Raw genomic sequence first — 27,160 nt, 5'->3', positions numbered from 1 at the left:
GTTTTCTATTTATTTAGCAGATCTAGAAGTGGAAAGCAATCTATTGCCAGTGAATTGTTTGACTTCTATGCTAAGTAGGCTGCATTCCAATCCTCTGATGTTGAAACTAGCAGGAGCCCAACTTTCATCTCATTGCCATGTCAAATTAGCACCCAGCAGATTCTAGATACAAAAGCTCATCTCTCCCCTGCCCCCCAGCCCACCCCCACCCCTTTTGCCGGTTTTGCAAAAGACCGTCTTGTTCATAGGAGTAAATATAAATAGGCACTGGGAAGTAATTTGCTGTTGCTATCTCTCTCTTCCTCCTTTAAATTGATGGGTTAGTTTAAAATTGGAATATGTAAGGCACAGGCGTTTGGTAGCTTACATTAAACTAGAGCTACAGCGTTGCTGTTTTAAGGGAGCTATGTTTGTTTCATAATGTAAGTTTTAAAGAGAGAGAAAAGTTTTACTCTGCTGGGATAGCTTGCGCAGGAGTGGGGAACTTGTGGCCCTCCAGATGTAGCTGAACCACAACTCCCATCATTCCTGGCCATTGGCCATGCTGACTGGGACTGAGAGGATCTGGAGTCCATAGCATTGGGAGGGCTATAGGTTAGCAGTAGAGCATTTACAAACTTGATGCAGTGCATGATAGTGCAATGCTATGCATGTCTACTTAGAAAACCCGTTTTGCTCACTGGGATTTACTCCCTTGTTGGGTATGGCATTTAGGATTGCAATTTAAAAGAATATATAGGATAGAAACTTAAGGGTGCAAACTTATACATACCTACTGAGCATTACACCTAGGTAAATTGATTTCTGCAATGGTTACTCCCAGGTAATGAGTGTGAATTACAATGTCCCTAGTTCAAATGTCACCTAAGTGATGAAGGCAGCAAGCCACTGTCTTTCAACCTTAGACATACCAGTATTGTTTTAAGGGTGCAGTCGATTATGGTGCTGGAGGAGATTCTTGAGAGTTCCATGGACTGCAAGAAGATCAAACCTCTCCATTCTTAAGGAAATCAGCCCTGAGTGCTCACTGGAAGGACAGATCGTGAAGCTGAGGCTCCAATACTTTGGCCACCTCATGAGAAGAGAAGACTCCCTGGAAAAAACGCTGGTGTTGGGGAAGATGGAGGGCACAAGGAGAGGGGATGACAGAGGACGAGATGGTTGGACAGTGTTCTCGAAGCTACCAACATGAGTTCGGCCAAACTGTGGGAGGCAGTGGAAGACAGGAGGGCCTGGCGCTCTCTGGTCCATGGGGTCACGAAGAGTCGGACACGACTAAATGACTAAAAAACAACAAAGGCCTCACTAAAATACTCTGGCTGCTATTGTTTTATTTTATTAGTTTAAATTTACTGTTACTATTACTAGTAGTTATTTGCTTGGTAGATTTATAGCCTGCCTTTTCTTTAAATGTCCCTCAGGGCAGCTTATAACCAATTGCAATAATATCACGCACTCCAACATTTCTCCAATGAAAATAGGGACATCCAAAATGATAATTTTACTATTTATACTTGACACATCTTACTGGGTTGCCCCAACCACTATGGGCAGCTTCCAACATACAGGCAAACATAATAAAATATTCAACATTTTTTTAAAAAAAAACCTTCCCTATACAGAATTGCCTTCAGATGCCTCCAACATTTCTCCCATGAAAATAGGGATTTCCTAAGGAAAAGGATGTGGGTGGTGCTGTGGGTTAAACCACAGAGCCTAGAGCTTGCCGATCGGAAGGTCGGTGGTTCGAATCCCCACAATGGGGTGAGCTCCCATTGCTCGGTCCCTGCTCCTGCAGTTCGAAAGCACGTCAAAGTGCAAGTAGAAAAATAGGTACCGCTCCAGCAGGAAGGTAAACGGCATTTCCGTGCGCTGCTCTGGTTCACCAGAAGCGGCTTAGTCATGCTGGCCACATGACCCGGAAGCTGTACGCCAGCTCCCTCGGCCAATAAAGTGAGATGAGCATGCAACCCCAGAGTCATCCGCGACTGGACCTAATGGTCAGGGGTCCCTTTACCTTTAAGGAAAAGTGAGACATTCTGGGATCAAATCAGAAACTGGGACAGCTTCTCCAAATCAGGGGTGTCCCTGGAAAATAGGGACACTTGAAGGGTCTGTAATACAAAACAATCTCCCACCCTCCACCATAGTTATGCTGAGATGTGTATATTTGAGATAGCAGTTGTGCATGCACAGATAACATTAATTGAATAGGAGTTCAAAGGCTTGTGGGTGTGGGGAAACTTCTGGCGAATACCACTGTGCTCCATCTGTGTTATGTACAACAACATAAAAATATGCTTTGAAATGCAGTGAGTTTTTTTTTGGGGGGGGGGGAAGAGAACTATCTTGCTGCCACTGCTTTTCTAGAGATGGGTGGCAACCCTACCGCTAATGTGTACACAGCTTTAGTTGCACCTGATTCCCTTTGAAATCAATGGGCCTTAAAGATAAGTCAAAGCTAATTTGTCCCATTAGTTTCAATTGGACTTAAGTTCAACAAACTAAGCCTGGATCCGACTCATTATATAATGCTTTGTAAAGGGAATGAGTAGAGACAGGACTTCTAACATAGCGGGGGGGGGGGGAGTCTAAAAGCTGTACCAAGGATATTACCTAAATCCTTTAGGCAGAAAAGGAAGCAGTGCTGATAACAAGAGTACATGGCAGGTCTCTGAGGCCTATTTACTCTGATAAAGGACCATCCGTGTTTATTTTTATTATTATTATGAACACTGTCAACTGAATCTCGCTAATGGAAAGAAAAACCCTTGAACTGTCCATGACCACCTTTCTTCTACTTGCACAAATACATATTCAGCAGGTGTGCTACTGCTAATGCTGATTAGCATAACTTTTTTCTTAAATAAATGTTACATTTTAAATGGCAGTGGTTGGCATTTTAGTAGCCAGGAGAGGAGAGAGGAATCTTCTTCTTTTTTTAGTTCAGCTTTTCAGATGACCACAGAGTTGATAAGGTGAAACAAATAGCTGAGTCTTTAAGGCAGAATGTGTGAACTGGAGTGGGAATAATGAAGTACTGCAATGCGCAAGCATGCCATGGGATGGCGAGAATAAATCCATGAATTTCAGGATCCTTAAATATACATGGTCCTGCCTGCCCACCTCAAAGATATAGATTATCTGTACAACATCTCGAACAATTGCCGGGTAAGGAGGGACTTGGGTACTTCTTGCAAACTATATCAGAATCTTTCTACAGATTGCCGGCTCACCGTATTTCTGTCCATGGACAGCCCATCACAGTTGTATAGGAAATATGAGCAGGTAATATTAACACTGAGAGGCAGAAGCGGTTCTGGCTGGTGCAGAACCACTGCACTTGCTTCTGGGTAGGTGAGTCATTGTTGTTCACTGAGACAGAGGTGAGGGAGTGGGGAGGTTGGTGCATCACCAGGGGCCACCTGGTGCTCCTGCTCGTCCATGTAAATAGCATTGATACCCCTGCTTGGAAGCTATCAGATTGACTCCACACCACCCAGAGAGCCACTTCTGCAGGCAGGAGGCACAGGGCCATACATGCTGGCCCTGTAGCTCAACTGCTTCACATGCAGAAGATCTCAGATCTTTACGTAGGGCTGAGAAACCCTGGAGAGCTGCTGTCACCCAATGTAGGCAGTACTGAGCTTGATGGACTAATGGCCTGGTTCACTATAAGCCAGCTTCCTATCTTGCAATGTTTCTGGCTCCACCTACTCAGTCCCTGACTACCTCTTGTTGATTGAGAAAGGTCTGAAGGGGATTTTTAAAACCACGTTTGCTGCAGTCCCTGCATTATCAGAGCTCCTCACGTTGACATACCATTGCCCCACCCCAGCTTAAAATTGGAGGCATATTTCTGTGTTACACTCAAAAAGATCAGCGTGGAGAATCTGCAGCCCTCCAGATGCTGTTGAGTGCCAACTCCATTCATTCATTCATTCATTCATTCATTTACATTTTGATACCATCGTGTCCTCCAAGGAGCTCAAGATGGTACATAGTTCCTTTTTCCTCCCCATTTTTATCTTCACTATAATCTTTTGAGGTAGATTAGGCTGAAAGTGAGTGAGTGATCGGCCAAATGCCACGAGGTGAACTTTGTGGCTGAGTGAGGATTTGAACTCTGGTCTCCCAGGTCTTAGTCCAACACTCTAACCACTACACCACACTGGCTCTCCCATTAACTCTAGCCAGGATGCCCAATAATGATGTGAGTGCAGCACCATGTGGAAGACCAGAGGCTCCCCTCCAGCACAATGACCAGACACTCGCCTTGCAATAGTGGGATTGTCTATTCATGTTTCCATCTAGCACCCCACTTACGGACACACTGTTAAAACCATATTCATGGAAGACCAAGGGCTATGGAAGCTTCAGAGATGGTAGCTTAATGTAACATAATGGCTACGAGAGTGAGCTGAGAATCAGAAAGTCCCCAGTTTGAATCTTGTCTCCACCATGAACCCAGTAAGTAGCCTTAGGCAAGCCACACACCCTCAGTCCCCCCACGCCATCTGCAACAATGGAGACTGGTCTTACAGGGTTCTTGTCAGGATTACAGCTAGATAATGCATGTGGTACACTGTGAGGACTTATACAAAAGTTGAGCATTATTACTTCAACCCTTCTTATAGCGTGCTGGTGTGCCCTAGCACACAGTTTGGGAAACACTGGGTGAGGTGGAGGGAAGAGAATGGAGAAAGCTGCACACATTTTCTATATTGCTGCTTTTGTTTGTTTGTTTGTTTGTCTGAGATATGTATTTGTGTTCCATCTTGTGCTCTGGTGTTTTTTTAAAAATGAATTCGTCTTTCCTCCATATGCAGCAAACAGATGCTGGAGACGAGGGAGCTCGCATAATCAATGAATGATAACTTATAAGATCTGTAAAACTGCAGGAAGAAATCTAAATTTCAGCAAATTTCCATCTTGTCTGGCTTTTCAGTTTGATCAACTAGAGAAAAAAGCCAGTTGAGCATAAAACTCCATCTGTTATTATAGCTTCGGTGAATGTGTGGCTGGCAAAAGAATTTTCAGGGGGACATTTGAGAAGTGTTATGAGGCAAAAACCCTGGAAATTGTAAATGGCATCAACAATACGCTGACTGAGTAACAGGCAAGGCTACAGTAAGTGGTCTGGATTCAACTTGTCCTGGAGGAGGCAAACCGTATGCAAGATGAAATGTATGTTTTGCTATTGATTTATACCAGCTTAGATAAAGCTATACCCGGCACGGTCAGACTGCTATGCCTCCCTTTTACACCAGTAATTAATTTGTTTATATAAACTCTCCCTCTGATTCTTGTTTATGCAGCTGTTCCACTGAAGCACTTCTATTGATGCCTGGCAGTGTATAGTCTACTGAATTGAGAGGGCTACAGAATGTTAGGAATGGCTTCATATTGCCCTATATTAACCTGTGAAATAAATCTATTTATTTATTTGTCTAGATAGCACTATTATTCACAGTTTGCTGAAGAGTATAAACCAGGCTTACCTAAACTGGTGCTCTCATAGATGTTTTGGGCTACAACTCCCACCAACTGCACCCAGCAAGGCAACACTGTGCTTGGAGGGGGGGGCCTAGAGGGAATCAGTCTCAAACATCTAATAACCACTTTAGAGGCTGGTGTAAGTAAGAGAGACAAGCTCCCTGTCCAAGGAGTTTCCAAGGCTAGCCAGTGTGGTCTCTCCAGATGTTGTTGGATTCCAAATCCCATCAGCACAAGCCAGCATGGCTATGGTCAGGGATGATGGCGACTGTGGTCCTGCAACATCTGGAGGACACCATGTTGACTGTCCCCATCAGCATTCCTCCTCCTCATGTGTTTTAAAGCTCTTGTTTGCTTCTCTCCCCGCACTCATCTCGTCTCCCAGATTTCTGTCCCCAAGTTCTCTTCTAACAGTGCCTCTGGCAGAGAAGGAAAAGAACTAAGGGACTAACAACACATTGTGCTTTTTCCAACATACCCGCCTCTTCCAACATAAAACCTTAGAGCAGTGTCAAATTTCCTTATTTTCATAATATTCCTCAGTCACAGAAGAAAAGCTTCCCTCGGTTTCCTACCTTCAACACTGGAGTAATTTGAAGTTCCAGAATGGTTTTACATGAAGAACAGCCAAATCACCCATCAGTTTCTATCATCTCCTGTCAATGCTATGGCCACCCTAAATCATCATCACCATTGTCATATATATAACACAGCCTTCCACAAACTGATTCCATCTAGATCCTTTGGACTTCAACTCCCATCATCCCTGACCATTGGCCATGCTATCTGGAGAACACTAGGTTGGGGGAGGTTGATATAATGCTTTGGAACATTTGAAGCGCTTCACATTCCTCACTATAACCCTGAGGAAGCGGAGTCTGAGCCCTGGTTCATACACTCACCAGGACCTCATGCAGAAACAACATGGTGGAAGAGAAAGAATGTGAACAGAGCCACTCCTGATTGGCCATTTGCCTCACATGGGAGGTTATCTGTGTAGTGGTAGAGGGGAGGAGCTTCTGCCAGTCTTCCACCAGGCTACTTAATGCCAACACCTAATGAATACACAAACTGGACTGAGACATTAACTTGCCTAAGACCACAAGGTAAGTTCATGATAGGGGTAAGACTCAGCAAAACAGAATATGATCGAAGGCTGTTTCTCACTTTACTTTTTCATTTTTTGAGGGAGGATTAATTTATTGTAAGGCTCAAAGACCTGAGCTTGGATATGTTCAAGATTCAGTGGCAAAGAAGCTGTGAATTGTAATAGGATGGGTTGTGGTAGTGGTTTTTTTTAGCTCATATTGAGTAAAAAATGTGAAATATTTATATGATCTGAAACGAAACCTGAGTATACCGAGGTCATCCACACATCCTTTGGCAAACACATCTAGTATTTATATAAACATTTATGTATATCTAAAAATGGTAACGCCATCTGTAGAACCACTAAGTGGCTCACAGAGATACAGATATTTCTGATGCCTCATTTCTGAAATATGAGAGAGCGGGAAGAAAATTGTCCCTCCAACAATCCTAAATGTTGCATTGGTACACACACACAGTATCAGTTTGTCAATGTGAAGAATGAGACAGAAGAAAAGTCTGCATGGGAATTAAGCATTTCCGGAAGCTACATGACTCCCCTTTTGTATGCCTCTGATTTTGAGAGATTACCTGACCCTACTGTCCTGTGATCTGCACAGTCAATTTCCTAGTGTAAAATAATGCATGGCATCAAGTTTGTGGTGCAAGTTGTGCATGTTCTCTTTGAGTTACACAGGCTACCAGTAAAGTTCAGTGTTCGGTTTAGAGAAGCTACGATACTTTTAAAAAGATGGTATGTTTAATACAGCTTTGACTTCTTCCTCTTGAGGTTTCCTAAAGCCTCTGCTTCAGAGATGCACCTTGTCTGTAGCTACTGTGCAAAAGTAGATTTCTTTGCCTTTGGAGATTCAAACGAAAGTACTATTGTTCCAAAAATGTTCTTCTTCTGTGCAACCTTTTCTTAAAACCTTTTTTATCCTCCATATCCTCACCACCACCATATGGCTTCTATAACACCGGTTTTTCACATGGCAACTTCAGGTTATTCAGGATAACATTGATTTTTTTTCTTTCTGACAGGTACACTTGTTTTGAAAGGGGGCGGAAATCAAAAATCTTTTTTTAAGGTAATGGTATTAGAAATGGAATTGAAACAAATTTAAAACTTTGCAGAAACCCAGTAGGCAGGTATTTTATTTCATTTTGTTAAAACAACATCACAGCCCACAGATCCATATTTCATGGTATCTCCAGATTTGGACCACTATCGCTGGATCCTTTCTGAAGATGGAAGAAGTCCACACATTCTCTTATCCTTTAGGTTAGGGTCAGCTGATAGCCAAGTGAGTGCTCTTGATCCAAAATAGTGGTTTTTAGGGGAGAAGAGCATTCTTAGACACATGGGTTCCTTCCAAGCTACTTTTCATTTCATAGGTCAAGCAAGAGCTGCCAATATGGTGGGCCAGGGGCACCCATGTGCCCAGAGGCTTTCTCTGGAGCCCACAGGGCCTCCTCTTCCATCTCTATTCCCACTGAAATTAGATTGGGGGAGGGGAAGCATTCCATTGCAGCTGACAGCCAACGTTGCAATGTGTGCGTAGTTGTGGAGTGTGTGGGGTGCCCACAATAGTTCCTTTGGTTGGTTTGCCAGTGTGTCCATAAGCCCAAAAGGGTTTGCAACCCCTGGGTCAAAACTTCCCTGGAAAGTTATAGGAAGTCAGAACACATTAGGCAGCAGCAATGTGACAGCCTCCAAACTGAACGCTAAATGAACATAACTTATCAACTTTTAGCGCACTCTTCAATAGACTTGGAATATGGTATATAAAGCAGAGGAGGAAGTACCATTTGATATTCCAAAATGAGTTACAATAAAATTCCAGAGTTCTTCCCCATCCCTGTTTGACCAATTGACAGTAAAAGTGGAATTTAGCTGTTTCTTTAAATAAATGGACTGTTAGCCACTGCTGAGGTTTGCAAATTTGTGTCTGTTAATTTTAATCTCTATTAAATTATGTCTTCGGTGCATTCACTCTCTTGTTATTACATTTTATTAAACCACACTTATCAAAAAAGGAAACATTTATTGATATCTTGAAAGACATGTGTGTCTAATTAAGGATGGGTTTGCTCTGCATATTTTACATTAAAGCCAAGCAAATGCTTTCTGCTCCTTTGAGTTTAACCATGCCTGAAGGGTCTTAATGAGGGTCTGGAAGCTTTCACTTGAATTGGATTTTGCTGACATAATAGTAAAATAGACATTTAAAAAGTTTACCTTCCAAGACAAATGTTTGCCCAGACGAAATGGTGGCAGTATATCCTAAAAGGACCCCCAAAAGATACTCAATGATATGTAATCCTCAAATTCTATTTGTTTATTTAACAAAATTCATATACGTACTGATTGATTGTAAGAAAACCTCCAAGTAGTCTACAGAAAAATATTTATATGGTGGGTCTGCCATATTGCTTTTTACCTTGCCAAAGTATTTTCTGTGATTGGTTAAGTAAAAGCTTCTGTCAAGACCAAGAGCTGAGTATGAGCTTTGAGCCCTATTTTGTATGCCTTAGCACAGAGGTAGCTAATGTTTTAGGTAGCTAATGACTCCAACTCCCCTCAGTCCCAGCCAGAATGACCAATGGCCAGTGTTGATGGGAACTATAGAACAACATCTGGAATGCACATTGGCTGCCGCTGCTTTAGCGAAGGCGTTATTAAATTCTGTGCGATTATTTTGAAACGGCTTCTGTAAAACTGTAGTGGAAATGAGTATAGGAAGGCGGTGGTATAAGGAGTGTTGCTATAATCTTTTAATGTTTCAAAGACATTTGGAGATTGGCATCAAACAGTGCAGGATACGTACTTTGGGACAGGTACTGGGGCTTACAAAACTTGGGAGCCCTGCTCTATGAGTACTGGGTGTCATAAAGACATGCTTAAGAGGTTCAGGAACTGTATATGATGTATTTTGTTACATATCTATTTCTTTAAAGCACAGGTGAGAAATTGGGGGGGGGGCATGCCAGTGGGTGGCCTGGCTGCCTGCAAAGGTGGCAGGGCCAGAAGGAAATATGAGTAGAGCGGCTTGTGACCTTTTCACACAATAGGTCTCATTCCAGCCATGCGAAATCAGGAGTTTCTAACCCCTACCTTACATACCTGTCCATTCTCCATTCAGGCAGGTGTGAAGCATTATCACAGGTCACAAACAATTCTGGCTAGGCAAAAACACTTGAGGAGAGTGTGAAACAGGGCCAGTGGTCTGTGTGGTCTGTGAGGAGATGTGAGGGCCAGACAGAGACAACTGGAGGGACACATCTGACTCCCAGACCTGAAGTTTCCCCACTGTGCTTTAAAGGAATATGGACAAAGATAGGAGATGGCGTTGAACAGGCATGGCGAAAGGTGCTCAACATTGTCTCCTGAATGTTTTCTCTCTCTGGCCACCATCAGAATGTTAAAAGTTCCTTGTTTCTGCCTGGTGATTCTAAGCGAAAATTTAGACAATCCACCAGAAGGGTTGCCACTGATAATATGATTCTGCCTGCATGCAGATTCATACTTTAGAGGGGGCCCTTACTCTGTATTCCACACCACCTGAGGTATGACTGATCATGGTGGACATGAGAGAGCATAACTTCTTAACAATTGTACCCAAGCTAAGGAAGCTGCGTGCTGCATGATATTTGGGTAAGCTCGTTTTTAAAATCTCCCTCTAGAAGTCAGCTAAAACCTTCCTGTTCAAATGTGCTCCTCTGTAGTGTATTCCTGATTTGACATCTGTTGTTGATTGCTGCCGCCTCAGTCCTTTTATCTCTTCCCTTCATAATTCTTATGGCTGCTGTTGTTCTATTGTGTTTTTATTCAGACTGTGAGCTGTGTTGTAGAAGGGTGGGATACAAATGTGTTAATAACTGGGTAGATAAATCGTTAGTAAAAAGGAAATATGGGTGACTCCTGACATTAACTTTTCTTCTTTTAAAAAAACACCAAAATTAGATCACGTAATTAGCACTCAGCTTCTGAGCACTGACATTTCTGGAATTACATTTATGCAAACAAATTCCACTCATGTAGTTTTGAAAGACTGAATTCTTTCTTAATAGAAAAATAATGTTCAAGCTCTCTCGTTGGTATTCAGCAACTCAAGAAAAACTAGGAAAACATATATATGGGAGAATACCGATAAAAACTTTCAATTGGGAAAAGTGCAATGCAGAAAAATATGTTTAAATTCAAGTCAAGCATGAATTGATGTCAGGAATTAGATTGTATAATAATAATATAAAAAATCTAGAATCCCTGTAGTTCACCAATGATATCTGTACACTTAATGCTTAGCTAAACTTGATTAACAGATTCCAATAATGAACTCTTGCTTAAGAACCTAAGATGTTATCTGTTGGATCAGCTCAAGGGAATTCTCCAACACACCTTGCAAGAGTTTTAGCAACCAGCAGGACCAGGTGGCCCACCTGAAGTTGCCCAGTGGTCCATCAGTGGACCATGTTCTACCCCTGCTGTGATAGTCCCAACAAACATGCTGCTTATTCATTTTTATTTTTGTAATACTCAGCTTCTCATTGGGGTCACAGACTAGTATTTATTCCTAATATCAGCAGACTTCTTTCAGCAGAGACTCTGAACTCCTACATGCTAAATGATGCACCACCGTCTTCAAACCTTACTTACAACTTGTGAACGTACATTGATTTTTTAAATCCTCTGTGGGGCAACTGGTGCTTTAAGCAAGATTTGTTTTAAGAAACTATAGCTTAACATTGGCTCAGTGTAATGTGTGAACCCGGCCACTGTAACGGTTCTTGCCCATCTTGCTAAGACTTATCAGGCATTGCAATAGTTCCACTGCAGGCCCCTGGTGTGCAGCAAACTCTGCACAGTAAGTTCATTTTGCTTCGGATCTAGCTTGGAGCAAATTTTCATTCCACAAAGTCCCTAGCAATGTAAATGTAAATGGCAGTGTCAATATTGAGCCTGACATAAATGATAGCCTTTGAACAAATGAAATGTAGATCGCTTTATTGGATTCAATTACATATCAAATTGGACAACTTGAAAACAAAGCACAATAAAAACTGGAAGACATTTATTAGGGTAACTGTTTTTGAAATCCCAACAGACATAAATATAAATAGGAGTTAGATAGTAAAAATCCTATTGTATTCAAAGAACAAGCAAACATTCTGCCATTGCCTAACCATTTTTAAAATGCTAACACAGACAGCATGTTTTAAAATTCCCGGTCCTACTGCTCTGTTGTGAAAGGAAACAGAGAAAATTTGTACCACCTTCTGCTTAAGTTTGTGAAGGCCAGAGAATAAAAAGGGTGGAGGTAGGGATGACAGTGACAATTAAAGATTTAAAATATTAGTCTTTTGCCATAAAGTAAAGCAGTCTATATTTCAGTTCCAGTATTTTAATAAAATGCATTCATCTGTGTGTAAAATTTGCAATTTCCTTGTAATATATGGTTTTGAACCCATATTAAATGTTTAAATTAAATTACAAAGATAGAAGACCTCTTTTAAACATGTTATGCTGTCAAATTAGAAAATACCTCCTATTTTTTTGGGGGGGGGGTAGTTTCCCATTAAGTAGCTCCAGCCATTTGATTCAGGTGAGAAACTGTGTACACAGAACTAGTTACTGCAAGTTGTTCCCCATCTACCTGAGAATACACACAGGAAGCCTGACAGGACTGCAGGTGAAGGTGTTTGTTGTGGACATAAGTGATATGGGAAGCCAATTTAAGTATTTGAACTTAAATATAGTTAAATATAGTGTCCTATAGTTTGAGTGACTAGAAAGGTTTATCATTTTTGGCAGTGGAGTTCTGAGGCAGGGAGAGGTTTGATGCATGACAAGGGAAAGTCTGAGAAAGGAGGCTTGCAGTAGTCAAGGCAGGAGGTGTCCAGAGCATGAGCTTCTAGCCCAATCCTATGCATGTCTACTCAGAAGTAAGACCCATTGAGTTCCATGAGGCTTGTTCCTAAGTATATACAGAATGACAGTCTTAGTCAGGCATGGACCAGTTTCACAAACATTGCACAAGGGAAGAAAGAACATCAGCATACACCATATGTCATACAATCCTGTCCAGTTGATATTTATTTGTATACAAAATCCTCAGAGACAAAGAATGTATGCAAAGAAGATAAGCAAACAAGATCTGTGCCATTTGTTAACTTTTTGTTTCGGGGTTGCATTGATCCAAGCACAATATAAGACTTCTCTCTGTGCTACTGAGCAGCTCAAATCAGTTACAGCGTTTTAAACAAACTTGTAATTTGTATATGAATGTGTTTCACTTCAGCTTCCCCCCACCCTCCGCCCCGATATGAAACAAGGCACTTTTATAGCCAAGGAAAGCAAAGACGCAACTTTGTTCATCTTTTGTACAACCTTTTCTCCTGGCAAGATTTTGAATCTATTTGCCTCTCTCTCTCTTTTTCCATGGGAACTGTTTGGTAAGAGCCGACATTAGAGCTGACAAAGCTTTGTGTGTGTTTTCCCCCTTTGCCTGGTTTCTGTGTCTGTGTGTGCAGGCATGCATTCATTAACGTAATTCCTCTACATTCAACAACGGTGCATCATAAACCAGAGAGAGAGAGAGAGAGAGAGAGAGAGAGAGAGAGAGAGAGAGAGAGAGAGAGAGAGAGAAGACCTCATAAATATTTAGATTCTCCAGTCTACCTTCCAAAGCTAAGTGGGTGAAAAAGAAGAGAGCATTTAGTAAGGACTTGGTCAAAATTAATCTGCATGTGAACCAAAATGGGTTACAAAGGGATGAAAAGGTGGTGGAAACTAGCATACAAACCCGCAGTCTCCAGGGGGTCATTCATCTTGTTCTTGTCAATACATCCCACTCTCACTGCCTAGCTGCTTTCTGCGCATGACCAAACAGACAGGCTTTGCAAAGACAATATGGCAAAGGACTGTGTATTTTGTCCCATCGTGCAGGGCATTAAAAAAAAAAAGTAAAGTAAAATGCTTTACATTTTGGGAATAGCTGCTTGGCTTTACTGCATGCCCCCTCTTTTTGCTTGCTATCCCCTTCCTCTGCAAATTGGCATCTTTGCCCAGTACTGTACATACATCAACCCAAAGGGTCCAAATTAAGAAATTCTTGGACACTAGTAGTTAATGCTGGAAGAGGAGGGGTAAAAGTTAGATCATATGGTCTGATGAGTACAATTTGAAAACAACTTAGAAATGACTGTTATCTATAATATGAAACAAAACTACAAAAAATGCAGGTAGTTCTTCTCTCACAGTGAAATAAGTAAAAATGCAATAAAAAATATCCACCTTTGCAGAAACCTTAGTTAGCTCGTGTGACTTATATCTTATTGTGGTACTGACAAGAAAACAAAGGCAGTAACAAATAGTTATGCTTATTTGAGAATTAACATGAACTGATAGTCTGCTTTCACACAGAGGATTAATGAGGGTTTGTTCTAAGAATATGTGCCATGCTACAGTAGAATAATGCCACTGCATAAATCAGATAGTAAGCATGAAACATAATGCACACATCAATTTGTATTTATGTTTTACTCTGAATTGGCTTAGCTCTATATATTCAAAACTTTCAAATTGCCCAAAAGCATTTGCAGGGTTTCTCTTGCAATCTGGGATGAACAGGGTTCAAAACTTTGCTTGCCTGTGAAGTTCTCTGAAAAATTACTTTCTTTTGGTCTAACTTACCTTGCAGGATTGCTCTGAGGATAATATGCACAATAACTATTTATATGCTGTCTCAAATATCTTGGGTGGCCTACAGATGTGATAGAGCAGGGGTACCTAAATTTTTTCAAAGATGGCCAGATTTGAAGAAGTGAACATGCATGGGGGCTGATCAAACTTGTTGAGCTTTTTTTAGGATTTGACCCCGATAAATAAACTGCCACAGGGGCCGGATAAAACCAGCTGGGGGGCTGGATTAGGCCCCCAGAAGGGACTTTGGACATGCCTGTGATAGAGCAATAAATAATGTGAAGACTCTGAACTGAGCATGTGAACTGTCACCACAGAGGTTGTCAACTCTATTTGTGACGATGCACGATGGTTGATTTACACAAAGGAACTCAGTATTTGATGTTACAATTGAATGATGAATGTGCATGTGAAGACCAGCCCTTGTTCAAATCTATTACTTCCATGTTTACTGCCTGGGAGAAAAATTGAATCAGAACTGAAAGCAGGAGACACACACACCACAGTAGCCCAAATTAGCCCTTTCCAGTTTTCAGTAGAGCTGTACTATTACTTCCGCAGTCACCTGTCCATAGATACAATCTAAATGGCAATGCCCAATTCCCCACAGCACTATATCACTAACTCGTGTTCAGTTTTTTATCTGCTAGAATTCTAAAATCGTTCTGGAAGTGTTGCTTTCTCACTTATTATGCCCCATCTTGTACTTGTGCATTTCGAGTTTTATATGTGTAGGAATGTGATGTTATACATGCCTTTGCAAATCTCATTTTGTCACTATGTACAATGGCTGGAATCTAAAGAGCTGCTTAAGATTCATGCAAAGGACTTCCATCCTTGTTTGAATAGCTGACCCCAATGTCACGGCTTTTGAAACTCCTCTCATTTTCAAAAGAAGTTTGCCATGCGGCATAAGGTATTTGAGAAAAACAAAGTCTAGAGCACTCTTCAGCTGATACAACTGATTGCATAGTTCTTTTATTTCAGGAAAACATTTTGCTCAGCAGTGTTGGGACTACAGAAATCACCTCAAAATAATTCAAAGCTGTTGAAGGGACTATCCAAGTTCTTGGCATGATGGAAAATGGAAAGAGAACTGACAAATGCAGTGGAGAAGATACGTGGTTTTTTTGTTCGTATTAGTATAAAGATTTTACAAAAAATACTTGGAGCCAGACTTTAGAGCAGTGGAGTTCTGCTACATGACACTCCCACTGGCAGAAGGGAGATGATTTTGAAAAACATATTTTCATGAATTCCCCCTTCTCCATGCAACCCATTGCTTCTGAAAGTCTATTCTGGAACGTAAGAGAACCTTCTGTAAGTGGGAGGGACATTTGGGCCTGCAAGACAAATTTAGAGGAAATAATCCCTTCCCCTTCTGCCACTGGGAACTTGTTGGATTCGAGGAGTCCACTCATTTGCCCAAGGAGGGCATGTCTGGATTTACCCTGTGGATAATATTCAACTTAGGTTTTGCTCAGGTCAGACAAACTGAAATGAATGAAAAATGGCTAAGTAGGTCCATTAATTTCAGTGGGTCTACTCTGATTAAAACTTAGTTGAATACCACTTTGTGTGCTTTTGTTACTCGCAGTCCAACATGAATGGGGAGAGACTTATAGTTAAGTCCTAGAAGTCTTTCTTCATTTGTGTTGGGACTCGGAGTAGCAGACACATGCATACAACATAAGTTGTATTCAAGGTCACAAGTCACAACTTTCTGAATCATCATGGAATATGCAGGGGAGAGATTGTGCTGGACCACCAAGGGGCAAGATTTTCCATCTGTCTGCCCCACCCCTTGACTGGGGCCTTAATAAGAAAGAGCAGCTCCCTAAGGGTTTTCTCCTGCTCTCCCTGACATTTTTGTGGGAACTATACTTTGCCTTTAGCAGGAATATGAATGCATTTTGATTGTAGTCTTTTTTTAAAAAATGTATTTGTTGTCCTAAACTTTTCTAAGCTGATTTTTTTTTATTTGAAATTTGTTTTTGTGCATAAACCATCTGCTGCCTTGGGGGTCTTTTTGGCAAAAAGGCAGTACAGAAATAAACTCTATTTATTTGCCTAGTACTGCTATCAGCATTTCTCATAAAAAGCAGTATATGTCTAGATCAATCAGAATGGGAGTGCTGATTTCTTGATTCTGATTCAGTTTACACATGACTGGAAAAATCCAAGCTGCTTGGTTACTTACATATTTAGTGTTTGAACCTGGACATTATGAATATTCTTAAACCTCTAAATAGGGTCAATGCCATTTGGGGTGGTGTGAATCCAAGATTACATCATTCTAGAACTAAAAGTATATATGACAAGCACTTGGCTAACTGAAAACAAAAATCTAGAGCACTGTAAATAAAGCTTCAATTATTTGGAACCAATTTGTTCTGGTTTCTGACCCATTTGAAACTGCCTTCACAGGAGAAGCACATCGGGAGTACATCTCTACTAATTTCCCAGTTCTATGTTTCTTTCAATACTATCAACCATGGAATCCTTCTGGTCAGGCTTTCTATACAGGGAGTTAATGGCATGGTGTTTTGCTGGTGGTTCTCTTTCCATTTCTCAGGTGCCAGGAACTCAGGTTGTTCCACCCCCTTAGAAACCTCTGGGGTGGGGAGCCAAAGAGGGAACATTATTTTCAGCAGCCTCCAAGCTGTGGAACTCACTTCTCATACAGTTGCATCTGGCACCATCATTATGCAGCTTTTGGCAAATGCTGAAGATGCAACCCTTTACCCTAGCTTAAGATGTATATTTGTAGGGCCAACCTTATTTCTCTAATTTTAAGTTGCTTTCAACTATTTTTAATATTGGTGATACCCACCATGGGATCCTGGAGTGAAGGATGGGTAATTGTTGTTGTAATAATAATAATAATAATAATAATAATAATAATAATAATAATAAACCTGCAGAGCCAATTCAAGAAGGTGGTGCTGGGGAAATACTGTTTAACGCTGTGGCATTTATGCTATGGCATCCCATGAGATTATCTTGTCCTCATCTACATAAAATCTTTGAGAGGTAACATTCAACGCTCTTTCTCCTTTATATAAGATTCAGATGAGGCAACGGAAGTACTGATTTAGTGCCCAGATGACCTCAATGTGGGTGAACAAATTGAAGCTCAGTCATGACAAGAAAGTGGAGGTGAACACCGTATCCCATAGTCGAATTCGACTGGCCGTAACCGTCCAGGGATTCTTTACCTTACCTTTGTCCTACCAGTTGCTATGCTTCCAGGATAAAAATATATAAGCCATGTTTTTGTAATCTCCAAATTAGGTACTACAGTATTCTGTACTTGGAGCTGCCATTGAAGATTGATATGGCACCATTCAGAATACAGCAGCTAGGCAACAAAAATGGAACTGAACATTAGAAATATAGCTTGCCTCCTCTGGCTTCAGGCTCATCTCCAAACACTATTCAAGCACTGATGCTAAACTTTAAAACCATACATGGTGTGGGAACCTGTGCACCTGAGGGAGCATTAACCTGTCTGCACATTACTATCTTTCTCAGGTGCTTCTGTCATCTGAAGCAAGTGCCTGTGGAGAAGATACACTGAATTGTGGAACTTTATTGCCATAGAGGCTAACTAGTGAAAACACTCATTTTTGGGGGCATCAGGTGGAGACTATAAAACTGAAGGATGTTATAAGGTACAAAGATTTGTTAAATAAACAAGTAGAAATGGGCTTTTCACTGTATTTGATAATTGTATTTTGTGATATACCCAAGCATCAATTGGTGGGGATGGGTGGTATAAAATTACATTTATTACTATCACACAGACGACTGGATTTCTAAAACAATTTCCTAATTCTGTAAGTGAACAGGTGACCATGTGAAAGGTAGACATTCAAACAACAAACAAAACCCTTGTTTAAAGCAAACAAACAGGAAGGACCTCACAAAACACACTCATTTTAAATTTGAACTCTAGAAGCTGGTTCTTCTGTTATATGAGCAATATATAGCATTCCCTTTTCTCATCCAAAAAGAAGAACAGCCACTATCTTTTTTCTATAAAATTAAATTTTTATATTTAAGTCTCCACACAGTTACAATAAACATTTTTGCAAAGAATACTAGCAGGTGATTTATTTGGCGTGTGAAGTGAGTTGCCACTTTGCTAAAAATTTGACCATCTAAATGTGGAACAAAGCTGAAAAACAGGTCAGCACTTGTAGTAAGTCAGAGGAATGTTTCAAGAGTGTCAATAGACTTTTGGCAGATGAAATGATCAAAATGAAGCCAGAAAATGCTCACAGTTCCTTTTTTATTTTTGTGTGTGACCCTGTGTGAGTTGCAACAGTGAAGAAAGCACTCTTGAGAAGCACTTAAAAGAAGACAGAATATGATAGACTAGGTAGGTGCAGAATGTGGCCCTCAAGGCACCTGTACTTTGCCACGATTAATGTCTCAGCTAGCTGGCAAATTCTGCAAAGATTATTACAAACCGGAGCCATTTTCTATTTTAGGGTAGGAAAAGGAAGGAAGCTAGCAAAACAAAGCTATGAGATTGGGTCACACCCAGGGAATGTGTGATCACCAGATTTGATGTGACAAGGTCACATGGAGAATTATGTCTCCCCTTTGTTGCCATTTCAATGGGAAGAACAGACTAATCCCATGGCAATTTGAGCAGTTGCCTAGTGACAATATTAAACAAGACTCATGAAAGCATCAGGATCTTCCTGAAAAGAACATGAGAGCAGGCAAGTTGTGCACATGTGTAAGTGAGGAGTAGCCACATGGAGGAGAGTGAAAGAAGATGCCATTGGATCCATAAACAGAGGGGTAAAAAGAACAGAACTCTAGATTAAACAAATGCCTTTTAGATGGCCTGCAGAAGTACTTGTGCATTTCAAGGCACAGACAGAGGTCTTTAGCCTAAACAATGTTCACTGATCACACTAATCATAGAATGGTAGAGTTGGAGGGGGCTACAAGGCTCATCTAGTCCAACCCTCTGCAGTGCAGGAATCCTTTTCCCAGCGTAGGGTTTGATCCCATGACCCTGAGGTTTAGAGTCTCATGCTGTACTAGCTGAGCTATCCTAGCTGTATGAAATCAGCTGCATTCTGAAGGATCAGTTCAAAGACTTTCTATTTGGTGCTTCAGGCCTCTTCAGATACTTCTAAAGCTACAAACAAAAAGGGCCAAACTTGACATGATGGGATCCACCATGCTAACGGCTCATGTCTGAAAACAGGGTATGCAAAGTGGGTTTTACAACAAAAGTTGAGCTGAATGCTCCATCTTACTCTGTTGCCACATGCATTTTTATCCTAGCCTGGCTGCAATCACAAAACATGTGAGAAATGATGGAAAGAAACAATGTTTGAAGTGATGGAGAGTGAGTGGGTGGTGGTGATGTTAAGCAATCGTAGGGATGTTATTTTCACCCACGGGTCCTTCTCATTGTAAAAAGTGGACCCACATGGTTTTAGATGAAAATGGAGCAGACATGAATAGCCAGCTGTGGCTGCTACTGTCACATCTAGTTTGGTCCTGTAGTACATGTTTTAACATGTGATTTTGTTAAAGTGCTTATCTCTGGCTAGACCATGCTCCATTATAAACATACCTCTAAGCAAGCATGTTTAGGATGGGGCTACGAGATACTGTTTTTTCTAGATCTGAAAATAAGCCACGTTGAAAGAAAACATTTTAAAAGTTTAGCCTATACATTTGTAAAGTTTGTTTCTCTATCATATATATTAAGCACAGATGCAAAAAGAAGGAAAAAATAGTACCTTACACTTGAACACAAATAACATTCTCTCTCTCTCTCTCTCTATATATCTTTAGTAGAACCAACATTATTAATAGAAGCTGACACAACTTCCCTCTAAATTTCAGGGCAAATGTTTGATTGAATTTGACATTAGCCCTGTAAAGCACTAGTACTCACTTCAGTTCTTGGGGGAAGTACCATAATATTTTGATTCACAAAATAATTGGATGCATTCATAAGGATAATACTGTATAAATGCAGTTCTTTAAAATAGCTTTGCCAAGTAATAAATGTTATCAATATCCCTTTGCTTAAATATGGAGAACTGCATAAACAAACAAGAACTTCTCTCATATTTACCTGAGTAACACTCTAAACCTGAGCACACTTCTGTAGGGCAAGACTTGTTGAACAAAGTGCAATATGCTTTTGAATAAATAGGGGACATGTGCTTGGCAAGTCCCTCTGAATTATTTTTTTCAAATATACCTCACCTAGAATAGAAACCTGTCTTGCACTCTGATCCTGTGTACATTTTCTCAGAATGCTTCGGAGAAGTAAATAAACACTTCCATGAAAGTGTGTATGGGATTGATTCTATTTTTAAGGCAATTTTTTTGGAGGAGGTAGAACATACACTATATGAGGAGGGAACCAACATGAATGTTGACACCGAAAAAAGTAGTACATGAACAGACAGAGGTATGTGGGTGTGACGACTGAAAAAGAAAAGGAATCCGGTTACTTCGGTATGATCTGTTTCACGTGTGTTGCGGCTGAACAAGCAGCAAAAAAGGCGTCCACCTTGGAACAACGAAAGAAAGACAATGTCTGCCCTCTGAAATACTACTTACATTCACATTTACGTAAATTTGATGTAAATAGGGGTGAATTTAAAAGGAGAGAGAACTGTGGCATCGCTGCGGCTGCGGTACGCGTTGAAAATCCTGAGAAAGAGAAGCGGGTGGGGGAAGTAAAGGGAGAATCCGTGCAGCCCATTTGGGTGGGTGGAGGGAGGGCGGTCTGGAGCCTTGCAAATTCCGCGGACCACAATGACCGTTGCAGGATCAGGTAACACCCGTCCTTGGCTGAAAGAGGCGGGGGGTGCTTAGGAGAGGTTTAAGCACTGAAAACCTCGCGGGGGGGGGGCAGAGCAGCAGGTGCTGGGCTTCGTTTCGTATGCCAAGTTGCCTCCTTGGTCAAGCATGCAAGAGCCGGGAGGAAGGCGAGGACGGCCACAGCTTCTGCGCTTGGAGGGAGAGGGCGGTCCTGGATGGAAAAGCAACGGTCCGCCCCTACTCCCCCTTAAGGGATTCAGATAACGGGGCCGCGGCCGGCTTGTGTTTTTGTGCGGCGGCCGCCAGACTTCAGGGACACCAAGAGAAAGCCCGTGCGTGCTGGGCTTGGGAGCGACCCCCGCGGCATTCCGCACGGGGCTTGTCCCCAAGGGAGAGCGCCCATGGAGGGGGGGGGAGCCGAGGCCCTCGGGGGGGGGGCAGGCGAGCCACACGCAGGTTCCTGCCTCCGCCTCATTCACAAGGATGCTCGCCCCGTGTGACCGTTAAAACAGCGTCAGTCTGCCGCTCCCCCGGCGGGAAGGAAAGGTGCGCCTGAGGGGAGGGATCCCGCGAGGCAGAGGCCAGCAGGACCCGGGAGGAAAAGGCAGCCTCGTGCGGGGAAAGTCCCCGCGTGAGACGACCGGGGCGGGGCTTGAGGGCGCCCGCGAGCAGCGCGCGGGAGGGCTGAGGTGGCCGCGAGGCGCGCCAACTGCCGAGCATCGCGCTGCCACGAGCGGCTGGCTCGGCGGTGCTGCGTTCCTGTGGCAAAAGGACGACACGGCTCCGCGCGTCAGGAGAGCCAGCGGGCGACACGTGCACACTACATATCGCAGCCTCGGTGGGGAGTGAACGCGAGCCGAGCAAAGGAGAGTTCGCCAACGGGCTTGTGTGCCTCAAGCTCCTTTCCCCCCACGGAGAAGCCGCTCTTCTCCCGTGCCGCTTCAAGGGGATAGAACAAAATTACTCTGGTTTCTCGCTCTGCGCAGGCGCACGGGGCTCCATTCAGCCTCGCCCCTCCCATTTCATTCCAACGCTTGGGGAGAGACGGGGAGAGGGGCAGGGCCGCGGCACAATTGAAAGCGCGCGCGAGGGAGCGCGCGTATCCGTATCCCTCTAGGCGCATGCGTCTTAGTTAGAACCGCGACACAACCAGGACTTCCCTCCGCCACCGGCACGTGACCGGGCCCCGCCCCAACGTAAGATCGGTGAAGTAACAAGAGTTTCTTTAAGGAGTTTCTAATCTCGTGCGCTCAGACGATTTTTCGTGGAAATTCGACGATGGTTCGGGGCGGGGGGAGAGGCGCCAGCCGATGGTAACGCGCACGCGCGCCAAAAGCAACAACACCTTACCCCCCCTCCCCTCATATACATGTCGAACGTAAAAGTAGTCTTAAGGCGGCGGCACGAGATTGCTCGTGCGCGCGCGCGCGCCCGTCACACTGAAGCAGACACATATACAGTATTGCGTTGCGTGTGTACATATCCGTGTGCGCAGCGCCGCCGCGTTCTTTTTGGCGCGCGGTAGTTGGATGCCCCCCATCCCCGCCGGGTTCCGCTCTGTTCTTCGTCAGGCGAGTCCCCAAGTCTCTCAGTAGGGGCGGGGCGGCCTGAGTCCGCCAAGTGGCGCTGCCGCCGCCGCCGCTCGCTGATTAACGGCCGCCCCGCCCCTGCCTCCTTCGCTGCTGCCGCCCCTCCCCCGCCCCTCCCCTTCCCGCCGCCGCCGTTGCTTGCCTGCTACTGCCGCCGCCAGCGCTGAACTGAAGCGAACTCCGGAGCGAACTGAGGAGGAGAAAGACGAAGGAAGAAGAGGAGGAGGCACCGCGGCGGCGGCGGCGGCAGGACAGAGACTCGCCAGCCACAAGCAAACGGCACCAGCGGGAGGGGAGGGAGGCAGGCGGAGCGGGAGGCGAGGCGGCGGCATCACCACCACCACCAGCAGCAGAAGCAGCACCACCGGTGGCCGGGAACAGCCTTACAAGCGGCGGCGGCGGAGAGGACTCCTCGCGAAACAGTAGCCAAGCCCGCCCCCCGTTTGCCTGCCCGCCTCCCTCCCTCCCTTCCCCGCCGCGGAGACAGACCAGGGGGCAGCAGCAGCGGCAGCGGCAGCCGCGCCGAGGAGAAGGAACCGCGGCCAACGTCTGCGTGTGCGGCGGCGGCGGGTGAGAGGAGGCGAAGCGGGCGGCGGCGGCGAGGGAAACACCGGAGACTGCGCCGGCCGCGGGCGCACGGCGCTGTGGGGAAAGGCTTCCCGTGGGAGCGGCGACTGGAAACAGGGAGAAACGGCGGCGAAGGCGGCGGAGGAAGACTAGGGCGCAGCCCTCCGTGGTGGTGGTGGAGGCGGAGGGGTTGGGGGGGTCACCGAGTTTCCCCCTCTTATTTTTTTCCCTCCTCTCTCTGTCTCGCCCGGGACCCAGCGGCGTGTGCTTTGGTGGCTTCTTCGTTGACGGCGCCCCCCTTTTCCCCGCTCCCTCGTTTTCCTCCTTCTCACCCCCCCCCCGGTTTTAGGGGGGGAAAGGCCTCCTCCCCCCCTCGCGCTTCAAGCCCACATAACACACACCCCGTCTCTTTCCCCGCCTGGCGGGCGCCCAGTGCGGTGGTTGGGCGAGTGCTGGTGCGGGCGCTCGCTCGCTCTCTCCCTGCGCTTGGAATATGGTTGGGGAAATGGAAACCAAGGAGAAGCCCAAGCCGAGCCCCGATTATCTGATGCAGCTGATGAACGACAAGAAGCTCATGAGCAGCCTCCCCAACTTCTGCGGGATATTCAACCACCTCGAGAGGCTGCTGGACGAAGGTAAATTCACCTCCCCCCCCACCCCCCACCCCAAATCAAGAGCAACTCTCTCTTTTTAGCCGTGGATGTGAGGGGGAAACGGTTGTTCCTCTGTTGGGCCTCTACACCCTATACGGGATCCCCTTTGCCCTTCCCTCTCCCGTCCCGAAACGGGGGGTAGACTCTCCTCCCTTTCAATGGCGTCTTTCGGCCTTTCCTTCTCCCGTAAACAAAGGGGAGAGAAGCGGGAAGTCCCTTCGCAGAAGTTTCGGCCTTTGGGGACGAGGCGCTCGGGGAGGGAATAAAGTGTGGCTTTGTTGCGTTCCCTCATTTTTTCTGCGTAGCTGCGTTTTTAAGCGAGGGGGAAACGTCGCCGCCTCATTGAGGGGGGAAAGAAGGGGGGAGGGGAGCGAAAGAGCCCAGGAGGTTGTTTTATTTTGGAAAGGGTGGGAAAAGAGAGTTCTGAGGATTACGGTAGAAAAAAAAAGTACGAAGGCGAAGTAGGCCGGGTGGCATGATTCATAGAAGTACTTATGAACGAGTTTGCAGCCCGAAGAAATGAGGAACGGGGCGCTCTTGTTGTCGAGATTTGACTGGGAGGGAGGTGGTGCAAACCCATTGCTGAGACTGGAGGGCTTAGCTCTCTCCTCCCCTGTTGGGTGGTTGCTCCGTCACAAAAAAGGAGTTTGTGCTTCAAGTTTGTGAGTAAACAGACCAAACTTTACTAGGTTTTGCCTTGGAAGAGTTTACACTGGAGAATAAGCGACTCCGAGTGTCAAGAACAAAACGCGAACCCGCCAGTGGCGTTGTTAAATACCCACCGCACGTTCCAGGCCATACACCTAATCCTCCTGTTCCCACTCCCACTCTGTAAAGTCACTTTTGTGGAATTAAGACCTAAATTTTTACTGTAATCTGTGGTGTAACTTAGCACACTTCAAAGTTTTTTTTTGTTTAAAAAATCCTAATTGTATGCTTTCAAATGGCTTGAGGATTACACCCAAAGGCTTTGCAAAACAGTGCTCTCTTGTCTTATTTTTTAATCACGTGTTGACTTCACTTGGATCTGAACCTGATTCCTTCCCCTCAAATCAAAACCCTGTCCCGAGAAATCATGAGTTTTGGCGTCCTATGAATTTTATGGGGGTAGTTTAAAACTTCAGTAGTTAGATATGAAAGATGTTGACATCTAATTTCAGTCATGGTTTTGGGTATTTTATTTTTCCAATTGAGAAAAGTTTATGCATAGTTTAAAATGGCCTTTGAAGGGTTTGTCTACACTTGAATTGGAAACGCTGTTAAGCATTTGTTTGATGTAAATAGTTGTGGGATGTTGATTTACAAACTGGAATTTTATTTCTGACTCTTGTTGGGATAACACTACTATAAATGAGACAGACATTGAAAGGATGCTATTTAGGAAGTAGCTTCAGATTGTTAACATTTTTTCAGGAAGATTCCGTAGTATGAAATTAAGATACGAATTCGAGCAGTAGCTTCTAAAGTAACCAAATTGAGCACAGTTATAACAATGGATTGAAAAAGTTACTGAATCATCAGTTTGATTTGGAAAAGGGAGGCACAGCGACTTTGTCACAAGAACAAAAGAGCAGAACATCTCTGGTGTCAAAAGGATATTTCAAGAAGAATATGTGAGGTCACTGAATCTTTTGAGTGTGGTATAACCTTGGAACTTCGGAAGCCTTTGAACTGGCATCTCCCCTCCCCTGTTTTGTGCAAGTCCAAAACAAGATCTGAAAGTTATCTAATTCAACAATCAAGCGGTTTCTTGTCCCTCCCTTATTTTTCTCCCCTCTTCCCCTCCCCACCACTTTCTGGATAGCTCAAGGCAAAAGTTCAGCTGCCCCTTTAATTCTTTCTGCCTTTTCCTGTTTGTGTTGGCTCCTGGGTGGAAGAACTGCAAATGCTGAAAACTTTCTGGAATGTTGAAAAAATGTTCCATGCAAATTAAATGAATGATCTAAATGTTTTAATATTTGAACACTAAGGGGCGCCAGTTCTTTCTTTTTGGAAAAAAAGATTGCAGATTTTAAGGCTTTTATAAACATTTTTGCCAAAATTGGCAAACTTAAACAGAAAATTTAAGAAGTATGTGAGATGTTGAACTGAAAGCAAGCATATTCACATATACTGTGCCTTTAGGTTTTATGATTGTGGTATAATCCCCACCCCCTTCTCAAAATATTGTAGAAAGGTTTGTGCAGTAAATGAAATCTGTGAAGTAATTAAAATTGCTGTTTAGTCGCTTGCTAATCATGAAATAGTTAACGTTTTTACTTCTGGATTTCTTAAATTGTATTCACATTAACAAAAACTAAGAAAACATTCTGGCAATTTGATAGTTTTGTAGAACAGGAGGCAGAAAGTTTGTTTCCCACCCTCTGTTATTATTGGTATGTCAAGCGGTTATGTCAAGCTCAAAGAGTGTAAGAGATAGCTAGTAATCTTAGGGCTTGGAGCATTCTAATGGAATCTATACGTATTTGTGGAAAACTGCAGATAACGTCTGTATTTTTATAGGTCAGTTGATTGTATGGGTAAATATCAGTACCGTCCAAAATATTCTACATTTAATCATGTGTATGCCTTTTCATATTCAAAGGTACACAGAGATAAAGCTTCAATAATAGTGTAGATTCTCAAAATCATTGATTTTTGTTTTATTTATAAACAGCAGCAAAGTTATGTAAATTAACTTAATAAATATAAAGCTGCTTTTGTATTGGTTTATGGGAGCCTGTAGGAAGTGGAGGGAAGGGCTTTTCTTAGGTTAGAAGATCCTTTTGTTTCCAGCAATTGTCTGCTGAAAGTATTGCCACAAATTTTAGTCATGTATGCATTTTTTAAAGAAAGGAAAAAGTATCTATTTTTATGTGAATAGCAACTTGTTGAATTCCTTTTGTTTGTCTCCCCTTGTGTTATGAGTACACGGGGATTAAATATTTAATAAAGATGATGCTGAGCAAGCCAAATATCACGCTTCAACTGGAGATCGGCAAAGATATGTTCAGAGTTCATTTATGTGAGATTATTACTAGAAGCCCATATCCAGGTAGGATGAAGTTTCATTGACATCTATGTTCATTTTTTTAAAAAAACAAACAAATCTAAAATGAGTACAGAATGGCACTGTCACAGAAGCAAGATGTTTAACCTTCGCATCATGACTAATGCTACTGCCGCATAATGTATATATCTTCTTTCTTTGGCGATCACTCGTAGCTGAGTAAGATTGTCTTCCATGAATATGGTCTTAACAAGTGTGTCTG

General features: G+C 43.3%; 1 protein-coding gene across 8 annotated transcripts in view; it reads left to right on the top strand.

The window, feature by feature from the left end:
* Nucleotides 1–22,889: 22,889 nt before the first annotated feature.
* The window catches only part of QKI (QKI, KH domain containing RNA binding), a 109,142-nt gene continuing 104,871 nt past the window's right edge, over nucleotides 22,890–27,160 (top strand). For 3 of the 8 annotated variants that reach the window (XR_014167197.1, XR_014167198.1, XM_081906936.1), the window contains exon 1: nucleotides 23,300–23,891. Coding sequence is in view for 5 of the 8 variants with exons in the window: in XM_081906936.1 (XP_081763062.1) it covers nucleotides 23,750–23,891 (142 nt within the window). In the remaining 3 variants the exon portion in view is untranslated. Of the gene's footprint in view, nucleotides 23,892–27,160 lie in introns of all 8 variants that reach the window. The other 5 variants (XM_081906933.1, XM_081906934.1, XM_081906935.1 and 2 more) reach the window with 5 other exon arrangements.

The sequence above is a fragment of the Podarcis melisellensis genome (genome assembly GCF_964234715.1).
Source record: "Podarcis melisellensis genome assembly, chromosome: 3".
Lineage (NCBI taxonomy): Eukaryota > Metazoa > Chordata > Lepidosauria > Squamata > Lacertidae > Podarcis > Podarcis melisellensis.
This window is presented reverse-complemented; position numbering and strand designations above follow the sequence as displayed.